The following is an 11,838-nucleotide window of genomic DNA, read 5'->3' on the forward strand; positions in this document are numbered from 1 at the left end:
AACATCTACTCCCAGTTGGGTTGAGGTCAAGCCCAGTGTAGGCAGTCTAAAACAGGTTGCACAGGTGCCAGCCCCACACTCCCCCCTCTAGCGGTGAGTGCCATGTCTAGAGTGGGCACACCCTTGATCTGCTGGAGCTCATGGTCTCGATGGTGCTAGGATGGTACCTGGCCCCCCAAGATCTCAGATTCCTCCTCCTGGGGAAACAGTGTCACCAGCTGCCCAGGGCTCAGCTCCTCCCCATGTGCCCTTTGGGTTCTGCCCACAATGTACATGGTGCCAACCCAGTTACTTGTTTGCAAGGGCTTGTCTCGCCAGCCATGCCATGGGTCACAGCTGTGCCCACCAGGGCAGGGAGGCCACAGAGCCCTTCTCTCCCCTCATCTGGCTGAAAATAACCCATTTCCTGATTTCTCATCTGTCTGAAAGGTTTATTATTCTCCAGGACAGATCCCGAGCTCCTGGCCATCCTGGTATTTTAATGTTCCCAAATGGAATCCCCTCCCCTCCTCCCCCTCCTCCTCCTCCTCTCTGCCCCTGGCAGGATTAATTCAATCCTTTCATCTGGGATAACTGGGCCACCTCACTTGTACATAATCTGCTGTGTCAGAAATAGACCTGGGATATTTATACCCGCTGCCACAGACTCTGAGGCCGGACAGCATCTGTTGGAGCCTTCTCTGGGCTAGTGTGGGCGGCCGTGCTGAGACAGAGAAGCAGCCCCGTGCTTCGGGCTGGCTTTGTGGGTTTGTTGTTTTAACACGATTTATTTATATATCAACCAGAGGGGGGAGACCAGAGATGATTTAGGAAAAAGGAAAACACGGAGACAAAAGGAGAGCAGCCCGGGCTAGGGAGGCAGGCCGAGGGCAAGGAAGCCGAGGCGCCTGCTCTGGCACTTGTTGGGAAGAGCGGAGAGCCCGCTGCTGCCGAGCCGTGCCCAGAGGGCTATTGATGCTGGGGTCTCCCAGTGGGCCCCAGGGCGGTCCTGATGATGGGCTGACCATCTGCGGTGCATCCGCAAAGCAGGGCCTTTCCCGGATCTCTCACAGTGGGGTGGGTACCCGTGGATGACCCGGAGGCAGCCATCCCTCAGTCACACTTCTGCCTGTGGGCATCCTCTCCCGGGGGCTCTTTTCATGGCTTCTCCCTCCAGTCCATCCCCACATCTCCGCTGCCTTTTGGAGGCCCCTCCCTGCAATCCCTCAGAGTCTGGGTCAGGAGCACCAGAGCCCCAGAAGCATGTGGGGGCTCATGAGGGAGGATCCTCAGCCTGTTCTTCTCTTCCTGTCCTGCTCTGGGTGGGACCAGTGTCTGTCCAGGATGGAGGTTTGGATGGACATAGTGGTACTGAGGTAGCAGGCTGCCGCTGAGGTTTTTTCTCCCTTGTTAGAGCAGGGAGGGCAGGAGTTGAGTCCTTCTTTGTCTTTGTACACAGGATCACAGAATACGTCTGAGAGGGCCTCGTAGAGGTTACTTAATACGTTCCTCCATTTGAGAAAGGAATAAGCGTTCATACAGCCCCTGCCTCCTCTGGGCCAGGCCCGGCACTAAGGCCCTACACATTCTCTCATTTGATAAATCTCAGTTTTCACCTCGGACATCTGAGGATGACAAAATGTCTGAGCTGGGATTTGAACCCGGCCCTCAGTCTCCAAAGCCACTGTGGAGGAGCTACTTCAGGAGGCTCTGCGGCTCTCTGAGGCTCGAGTCTGCAAACAGGAGCCCCTGGAGGGCTTTGACGGCTTTCATTCTCCTCCCTCACCAGACAGACAGTCTCCGGGGCAGTGGCAAACCCCTTTGTGCCTCTTGATGGAGGGCAATAACCAGACGGCTCTTCTGCCAAGGACTCTTGCAGGATTTTGACAGATGAATGGAGATGCTGTATTGGTGGAGAGCCTCGAAGGCCGTGTCCTGCTCAGCCAGGTTGAGCTCTTTCTTTGTAGCCAAAAAACAGGAAAACCCAGCAGGATCCTGACTCCCCCTTCTGTTCTCAGAAAGATTCATGGTAATGAGGACACAGGCCTTGGGATCAGTGATTGGCAATATTCCTCCAGTGGTCTTTGCTTAGAACTCATAAATAAGGTCAGATTCAGTGCCACATGTCAAATACTTGTTCCAGGTGAGGAGGGAGCAGTGGGAAGGTAAGCCAGGGTCCCGGCTTGGGGTGTTCTCTCTCCCCTCCCCTTCTTGACTATCTGAACCCTCAGAGCTGCTGCCCCCAGAGGCTTTGAGCCTTTCATGCAAAAAAGAAATTCAGAACTTAGAATGGAAGGTGGGCAGGTAGTTAAAGCAGGTAGAAGATAGGTAGAACATTTATTAATCTCTTACTGTATGCCAAGCACTGATTTGGTGGGCAGGGGGGATGGAGAAAAGGACCTTGAAATAGAGCTGAACCCCCTACCCTCTCTTCCCAGAGCCTGGAGTCCTGAATGACAGAAATCACCCCAAGCGGTGTGACAGCATTGGCAACACTCTGATCTGCTAGGCCAGAGAGCTGAGGAACAGAGGGAATAGGACAGGATGCCATGCATGAATAGGAGGAGGAGCCCAACATCTAAGTGAGGGCCAGTTCTGGGCCCCAAAGGGCCAAACAGTGAACCATGAATTACCCAGCATGGGAGGAGGCTGAGATGCCTTGAGATCCAGCCCCCAGGGAAACCACCATAAGAGGGGAGGGAGTCAGAAAGTGAGCAATAGAGGAAAAATGAGGAAGGGAGGGGAAGATCTTTAAATTACCAAAGAAGGAAACTCAAAGGTCTTGACATAAGCAGATAAATTAACATCAACAGCAGAAGGAAATATGGCCTCCAGAGCTAATAAATGAGTCAAGGTATCTATGAATAAATCCTGCAAAACAAAGGAAGGTAAAGCAATACTTGATGAGATAGAGGAACCTGTGGAATGTGAGGAGAATTTGGAACAACAACATACAATTCCCAGTGGTTTAAAAGAGGATTAAGAATCTTGAGAATAGAATTTGTGGCCTGCACAGCTAAAATAATCAGCAGAACAGAAAAGCATGAATCTGCCATGGCAAGCCTTACCAAAGAACCAAAAGAGACAACAATAAATTGGGAATGCAAATACATAGAAGTGAAAAACAATCTAGGAAAAGAGAAGCAGATTAAAAGAAAATACACATTTTATTTGAGCAGAGCATGCATGGAGATAACCCAAGGATCATAGGTCTCCCAGAAGAATTCAAGTCAAAAACCTAAATACTGTAATGCTAGAAATAATATAAGAAAATTCCCTGAAACTTCTGAACACATAAAATGAAATTACTGATGGAAAGAATTCATAGATTGCTTCCAGGAAAAAGACGCAAGACTGAAAACTCCAAAACATAGAGTAGTTAAGTTTAACATTTCAACTTAGGAGCGACAAATTCTATTGGGGGCAGCTAGGCCTAGAGTTGGGAGGACCTTTCAGACACTTTCTAGATGTGGGACCCTGGGCAAGTCACTTAACCCTAGTAGTGTGTGATGTCTAATGAAAGGCTGTCAGTGAGGCGGAAATGACCCTGTGGTCTCAGGAAGAGAAGAACCTACTGAGAGTTAGTGAGGAGGAGAAGAGAAGGATTGAAAAGTAGGAGGGAGAAGAAGGCGGCCTTGGTTCATTGTTGGCAGGGGGTTCCACTGAGGAATGCTCCTGTAGGTCAGGGCGATTGTCTGTGAAGGAGGAGGAGGACTTTGTGCTTGGGTGGTCTGGGGCACTTGGGATTTGAAAAGTCTGTTCATCCTGTCTCAGGAACGGGGGGATTGGAACTCTTGGGGACAACTGGCCTTTGGGGGGGTGGGCATGTATGAACCCAGGACAGGAGATTTTTGAGGGAAATTGGGGAAGAAAGGTAACCAGGAGGGTACAAATAAGTGATGGGCTGTATAATCAGGGACAAAGAGGGAGGGTCCTACCATGGGCCAGTGTCCTCTTTAACATCTGCATTATGTGTTCTGGGAGGGAGGCACACTCTGGGTCAGAGTCTATAAGGGAGTGGCAGAAACCACGTACAGGGGAGAGGCCAGAATGAATACTGTGCAAATACCTTGATTTTATGGAGAGAAGCACAGAGACTAGACTATCAGAGTAGGGGTTGTGAACCCGAGAATGAGGGTCTAGCCTAGATGGAGAGCAGGGCTAATCAAGAGGGAGAGAAATCCTCTCTGGAAAAGGGCACAAAAACAAAAGAAAAACAGGCTTAACTGAAGGGGAGGAGGAGAAGGAGGAACCTACTTGATTAATTTAGAGGAAGAATTAAATGATCGGATAAAGGCAGGAAAGAAAAAGAAACCAATATACTAAACCAGATGGGCCAGAATCGGGATTGGAGGGGAGGGGAAGAGGCCCAGTGAGAATAGGGCTAGAGTACCCCAAGAAACATAGCTACCCAGCTACAGTGGAATGGGGGGGAGATCATAACTTGGGGGGAAAATTCGAAGAAATTAAGGAAAATAGAAACCTAAGTCTTAACCCTAAATCTAAATCTAAAACTCTTAAATAGAACAAAATGAAAAAAGTGACAGATTGGATTGAAATTGTACAATCTGTTGCTTCCAAGCAACTCATTTGAAAAACAACAAAATACAAAATAAAGCTGAAGGGATAGAAAACAATTTACTGTGAGTTCAAAAAAAGCAGGAGTTACATGCTGTCTAATGAAGCAAAAAGAGACATTCAAAAAGTAAAAAGGGCCAAAGAAAATCAGTAACAAACTTACACACCCGATACCTTCACAGGCACGTTCATGAAGGAAACATTATCCGAACTACGAGAGGACATACATAGTAACATGATCCAGTATCCTCTCCTGACGGGGACAATATGGAGCCGAACAAATTGCTGGAGAAAATAAAGCTAAACAACTTATGGTGTCTTCTAGATGGAACTGCTAAAGAGTCTATCTATTTCTTGGCACCAGATGGAACTTTGGCCAAAACTGACCAGGTATTAGGGTGGAGAAATTATAAACAAATGCAAATAGCAGAAGTAGGAAGTACAACCTTTACAGAGAAAATGTATTCATTGACTCAGTGGCCACAAACAAAAGACAGAGATCCAAATGGAAGTATAACAATGTGATCCTAAACAATGAGTAGGTCAAAGAACAAGTCATAGAAATAATTATGCAAAAGAAAGTAATAATGATGAAACAATACGCCAGAATTTCTGGATTGTAACTAAAGTATCCTACAGGGGAAAATCATATCCCTACAAATATGTATTAACACAATAGAAAAAGAAAGGATTCATGAATGTACATTTAAAAAATCAGAAAACCAACAAATAAACTTAAAAGAAGCAATATTAAACATTAGAGGGGAAATACATCAATTGGAAACAAAAACCTACTAGAGTGATAAATAGGTCTAAGAGCTGATTCTTTGGAAGGACTAATATGTGATAAACCTTCAGCTAGGCTGATGAAAAAGAAGAGAGCAGAAAGCCAAATCAATAAAACAGCAAATGAGTAAGGTGAAATCATAACACAACCAGCAAGTTAGAAAGATCTTTAGAAAAGAGGCATTGTAGTACCCTGGGCAGAGAGCTGAATCAAGAGGGAGCAGCCCTGGTCAGACTGCTTCCACTTAAAGCCGGTAGGACCTTGAGAAAGTCCCTTCCCCAGGCCTCGGTTTCCTCAGGTATAAAATGAAGGGGTTGGACTTTGCTTTGGAGGTCACTGTCAGCTTTAAATCTCTGATTCTGTGTCCCCTGAGGCAGGACCAGCAGGATGTGCTGAGATGTGTATGGTCTGACATGACATTGAAATTTGGGGTGTCCTGGGGCCCCAGGGGGCTCCGAATTCCTGACGCTCATACTTTGCATGAGTGCCAGCTGCCCCTGTGCATTGGAGTTTGGAGAGCTGGGCCTCGTCTGTGCTGCGGTTCTGGGGCCTGACCGTTCCTCTCCCAAGGCGAGCAGGGCACAAGGGCAACAGAGATTTCCTGCCTGCTCAGCTCGCTCCTCTGGTGCAGGGAAGTGATAGCCGTGGCGGAGACCAGGCGAGCCTGGCGGGAGGGAAGCTGGCGGGGCCTCTCGGGAAGGGCTCCTTCATAGCTCAGGACACGCGTGTCCACTCAGTGAGGCTCGGCCGCCTCGGGGAGCCTGGCAGGTCCTTAAAGGGGCTCCTGTGACGTGGTTCTCCTCTCCTGCCCGAGGTTGCCCGTAACGGGCGGATGTTGTCCAGCCGCCTGGGAGAGTATCCTCTGCCTTCCCTCTGGCCTGGGTGGGTAGACAGACGGGATCTGTATGAGTCGACCATAGGACTGATTTTGAAACCTTTCTTTAATTTTGTCACCAATGGAACTCTGAGTGGCTCTAGCACCCCTTCCTTGGTTTGTGCTAACTCATTCTCAGCAGGCAAAACCCGAGGGCCAGAAGAAGCCGGGATCCTGGACCCCCAGGGGCTTACGGGGGGCCAGCCTGCCTTGGCACGAGGCGCCTCTTGGCCACCCTGTCCTTAGAGGCTTCCTGACTCTCCAGTTCTTTGTCATGGATTTTCCTCCCCAGAAACAGGCTGGCCTTGGAACAGCTGATGGTGTGATGCGTGTTACTGGGGCTGTGGTGGAGGCGGGGGGGCTTGGTGGTCCCTGGAGGAGAGGGAATGGGGGGCTTTGATTCGTAGCTCACAACGTAGTTGTTCTCTCCCTTGTGCCCAGGTATGTCCTACAGTCAGAATAAAAGGGACTTGGGTGATTTTCCTTACTGTGTGGCATCAGTCTGTTAGAACCAGTTACCTTTGCAGGGAGCAAGAGCTCTGAGTCTGGCCCTTAAATGAGGAGGAGCTTCCTCAAGCCTTGCTGCTGCCCAGATATGCGAGCTCCGCAGCTTCTCCCAAACCTCCAGGCTAGTAGTCCTGTCAGAGAAGGCAGCGAGGTTAGTCTGGCTCTACGTCGGTGGTGCATCCAGGTTGGCTCCTAGTGTTTATTGCTTCTGTCCCAAAGTGAACTTTCCCCTTCGTACGTGCTCTGAGAGGGCGCAAGAAATTCAAGCAGGCTTCTTGCACAGGACTGGAGGCTTCACCTTCTTCCTCCCCTGCTCCTTTATTTAAAAAAATCAGGATTTTGCCCAGCACGGGTCCGCCAGGCCCTCGCTTCTGCTGAGACATTTCATTTGTTCCTGAAGCCATTGCTTGCTTTGAACAGGCTCCTTCTGATCCCGCTCAGATGGCATCTCCTCCGTGTTGCCTTCCTTGGTATCTTCTACTCCCAGCTAGAAGTGGCCCACCTTCCTCGAATCTCCCCCAACATTCTGTGGCTCCTCTCCTACATTTGTGCATGTACTAGTTTCTTGGGTCCATGAGTCTTCCCCTACTAGACTGCAGACACCCTGGAGGCAGGGTGCTGGGAGTCACTTTATATTCTCTCTAGTCTTGGCACAGGTGCCCATTAGTGGCCAGTCGAAGGGCTCAGCAGCCTTTGGCCATCCTCCCCCTCCCTGGCCATGGGTGAAGGCAGGATGAAGTGAGAGTGACCTCAGCCTGCTCGACTCCCCCTGAGCAAGCCGGCTCCCAAGTTTCTTGGGAAGGAAGTTTGGCTCGAGTCCACGGGGGCTCTCGCCTCCGCCCATTGGCACGCAGCCTTGGAAGGCTTGCCATGAACATTCTGTTTTGTGGATTGTCTCACTGGGCTCTTGGGCAGGAAAAAGGGTGGGAGGGAGAGCAGTTACCGGCCCTTCCCAGCCTCGGTGCCCAAGCAGAAAGGAAGGATCCCACTCTGTGGTTTGCCCTGAAAGAGGGGAACTGAATGGGCAGGAGCCGCTGCTCCGCGGGCTTCTCGCTGGCCTGAAGGCCCTGGGGCCTGGCTTGGGGGGAATGTAGCCCCTCTTTCCCTCTGTCCCCCCTCTCCTAGATCAGCCAGACCGGGGTGGGGAGGGGCAGGGAGGAGGCAATGGCCCCCCCTCTCAGGCTCCGGGTTCCCGCTGGCCGGCTGCCAGCCTGCCTCCTCCCCAGCCTTCCGAGGAGGGCTGAGGAGCCTCTGGTCACATCTTTGGCCCTTCAGGCCCCCCACCTGGGAGCTCTCTGGACTGTAGGGGGAACAAGTAGGATCCAGCCGTGGGGGGTGGCTTCTTGGCCTCTGCTCACCCCCACTTTCTTCTCATTTAGAAAGTGTCCCGGCCTCTATTTCCTTCCTCTCTGCTGGTGGCCTCTCTTTTCCTGGCCCCCCCATCAGCCTGCTTCCCTCTGGGCCAAGCTCCTATCCGAGTCCCAGGTCCTGGTCCTTGTTGGGTCTCAGACCAATCGGTCCTGGGAAAAGGGCAGGGGGTGCGGGAAGTGCTGGTCCAGAGACCCAGAAGGGGGAGGAGTGAGGCTCTTAGGACTTGGGGAGCCCCGGCCTCTGGCCACTTATTCAGCTGTAAAATGGGGGTGTCAGGTTCAGCGGCTTTGCAGGCCCCTTCCAGCTCCCCTGCAGAATCTGCCCTGGTGGTGGACAGAAAGGAGCCTGGCCTGAAGGTCCCCGGGCTCTCCCCAGTGCCCCTTTGTCCCTGAGCCCGCCTGCCCGGGCCTGGTACCCTCCCCCCAAGAGGCTCAGCACGGAGAGGGGGCAGGACATTGGAGGGGCTTCTCCGGGCCCTGCCCCGTGCCCTCTGTGCCCCCTCTCCTTGTTGTCACCCACTTTTAAGTGTCCGTCTTGTCTCTGTTCTGGAAATACCGGGGTGTGCCCTGGAGGTGCCTTTGCCAGGCAGGGACACTAGGGCGGTCCAGAGCCTGGCACGGAGGGCAGAGCTGCTAATAATTAGCTGGGCCACGGGGCGAGGCTGGGGTGGTGGAGGGGGTGGAGAGAAGGGATGCCTCGGTTAGGGGTGGGGGTGGGCCATGGGGAGTTTGGGGTGCTGATAGGACACAGATTGGACAGATGAATGAGGAGGTTCTGGGACGTAGGGGTCAGGGTGGCAGCAGAAGCCCCCTTGTAAGGAGCCGGGAAGTGAGTTCCAGGTGAGGCAATATGGGTCACTAGTCTATGGTCTATTGGGCTCAGGGTGTCCACAGTCTACCCATTTCACTGAGGAAGAAACTGAGGGCGGAACTAAGGGCTGAGCCCAGGTCCTTGGACTCCCGGTCTCACCCTCCTTTATTGGGGGGGGGCTTGGGGGGTAACGGAGGGGAGGGAGCATCTCCTGTGTGGCCCAGCCCAGATCCATTGGGCAATGTTGGCCCCTTGGGGCAGGGCACCGAGGGGAGGCACCGCCTTTCCCTGGGCTTCTCCGGGTGAGATCAGTTTGGGGGGGGCCTTGGGAAAAGAGAAGAGGGGGGAGGGAAGCAGGAGCTCTGGGAAAGCTGGGCCAGGTCCCTTCCACTCATTCTAGGCCCCAAGACTGCCAGACCCTTGATGGAGGGCCCGTGTGAGGGTCAGGGTTCGGAGGTTGGCCCCACAATTAGGGGGAGACCTGAACTGCCCCCCCAGCTGGTCCTCTTCTCTCCCCCATTCTTCCCCCTCCTCCTCCCTCCTGCTCGGCCTGGGCTTGGCCCCTGCTGGTGCCAGGATGCCCTCTGGAAGCAGCCCAGGCCGAGCAGTGGAGGGAGGGCTGATCTCCGGCCTGGGGCTCCTGGGGGGCACCGGCTCTCCCCTGCCTTTGTCCCTGGCTTTATCATCGAGAAGAGGGGCAGCTGGGGCGACCCCGGGCCTTCCCTGCCCCTTGGTGGGCTTCCTCATGGTACAGTGGCAGAGTCGTGCCCAGGTGCCCACTCCCGGGCAGCTGTGTTTGGGGCAAACGTGAAGGCCGCAGGCGGGGAGCCCGGCTCTCCTGGCGCCTGGAAGGCCGGGGGGGTTCCTGCTAGGTGGGGGTGGGAGCCAGGGCCCGGGGCCTGAATTAGGTCAGACAAGCGGGCCCAGTGGCCAGCCGGAGCCTTTTATCTTTCCCTAAAACCTGGAACTAGAGACAAGAGCCGGGCCTTTCCCTCTGGCCGGAAGACCGGGGCCATTTCTCTCTGTCCTATCCGCCGCAGACGCCCCCCTGGAAACCGGGCGTCTGTGTGAGACCCCCGAAGGCTCGTCCTTGCCCGGCCGCACGATCTCACGCAGGGGCCGAGACCCAGCCTTTGTGCTCGTCCGGGTCCTCCGGCCTCCTTCCGGCCATCGTGGGGCAGAAGTCGGGGCTCCAGAAACGTCGCCCTCCCCTGGGGAGGAGGTCTGACCCGGGAGGGGGAGCCGGGCCCTTTGGGGGGGCGGCACGTGCCCGGGAGTGGCAGTCCTGGCACCCCAAGTGCCTCCCGCGGTGCCCGCTCCGCTCGCCAGGCTCTGCTGGGACGTGAAGCCTCCGGAGCCGTCGTGCCTCTCCCATAGGCGTGCCTGCTCGGCCGGGCACTGAGCGTGGCACGGAGGCCGCCCTCTCGGGGGAGGCAACACCAGAGCACCCCCCGGCGCCCGGCCGAGCCTGCTCTCGGGGCTTCTGTAGCTGCCGCCCAGAGAGCATTCCCAGGAGCGGGCGAGCGGCTAGCCGGCCCAGCACCCCGAGGTGCTGGGGGTCTGGGCATGGGAGGTGCCAAGCCCCACGCTGACAGGGAGCCCCGTACGGTGACCGACGACCGCCCCGTGGAGGCTCGGACCACAGGCTTAGCTCAGGGGTGAGCTGCCCGTCAGAGGGGATCCCCAGGCTGGGTCAGATAAGGAAGGGGGCCGCAGACGGAGGCCCGCAGAGGGTGGGGGGATGGTGTCCGGCCATGGGCCTTCCTCGATCCTGCTTTTGTCCATCTTGGGGATCTCCAGCTCTCCGGAGACCCGCCGCCTCGTGGTTTTAGGGAGCAGGCCCGGCCGTACCCCAATACTCCGTTGCCTCCCCGTCGCCTCTGAGATTCTCTGTAAGATCTTGTTTGTCGTTCAGAGCCCTTCGTACCCCCCTCGCCTCCCACTTGGCGGTCCTTGCACCCCCTCCCTGACTCATCCTCGGGTGCCATGAGCCCCCCGGCCCCTCCGTGACAAGACCCCCATCTCTGGGGCCCTCCCCCTCCTCCACTCTGACTGCTGACCTCCCTGAAGTCCCGCCTCCTACAGGAAGCCTTCCCGAGCCCCTCCTCCCAGGGCCCTCCCGTCCGGCCTGTCCGGCCTGTCCAGCCTGGCGCTGGTGTGGGCCGTGTCGGTCTGCCTGTTGTCCCTCCGTCATCGAGGGCAGGCAGGAGCCCTCAGCACGGCGCCGGCACCCGGGGGTGCTTCACAGTGTTTATTGGGGACGGTTTTAGCCAAGATGCTGCCCCGGACGGGCGCCCATTAATGCCCCGGGCTGGCTTCTGCTGTGGCCATCGCGGGTGGGCTCGGACCCTGCACCGAGGTGGAGCCGGGTGCCCGCTGTGCCCGCTGTGCCCGCGCAGACCCTTGACCAGAATCGTGTCCTTCTCTGCAGTTCTGTTCGGAGCTCAACCAGCCCAGCCTGCCCAGCCTGCGCAAGTGGAAGGGCCCCCGGGGGTCCTGGAGAGGCGTCGTCTCCGGGAAGCCCTCCGGCCAGCGCCTGCAGGTGCGTGGGGGGTGGGAGCCGAGTTCCAATCCCCGGGAGGGCCCCGGAGCCTCTGCTGGAGGCATCTGTCTGTCTGTAGAGGGGCTGGGAAGAGGCCCGTCACGGGGATGCCCGGCGCTGCGCAGCCGGCGGGGCTTCACCGAGTGAGTGACGGCCACGAGGGACCCTCCGACGGGGCTCGCCGAGGCTCCGCTCAGATCCTGGCCCGACTCACGGCCACGGCGACGGCCAGTCAGAGGAGGGGAGGCGGCGCTCGGCCGTCGTGGTCAGCGAGCCGTGCGCGGGTGGCACTGCCCATGGGGCGGGTGGCACTGCCCATGGGGTGGGCACCGCGCTGGGCGCTGCACGACAGCCTGCCGGGGGGGCTCTCAGGATTCCATTTCACAGATG

General features: G+C 55.7%; 1 protein-coding gene across 1 annotated transcript in view; it reads left to right on the forward strand.

Annotated features, from left to right (window-relative positions):
• Window positions 1-11,838, forward strand: part of EEPD1 (endonuclease/exonuclease/phosphatase family domain containing 1) — a gene marked incomplete at its 5' end in the record, with an annotated part of 44,189 nt that overhangs the window by 24,368 nt on the left and 7,983 nt on the right. The window contains one exon of the mRNA XM_044675351.1: window positions 11,338-11,448. Within this exon, the coding sequence (XP_044531286.1) occupies window positions 11,338-11,448 (111 nt within the window). The remainder of the gene's footprint in view (window positions 1-11,337; window positions 11,449-11,838) is intronic.

This window comes from Gracilinanus agilis, chromosome 1 (genome assembly GCF_016433145.1).
Source record: "Gracilinanus agilis isolate LMUSP501 chromosome 1, AgileGrace, whole genome shotgun sequence".
NCBI lineage: Eukaryota > Metazoa > Chordata > Mammalia > Didelphimorphia > Didelphidae > Gracilinanus > Gracilinanus agilis.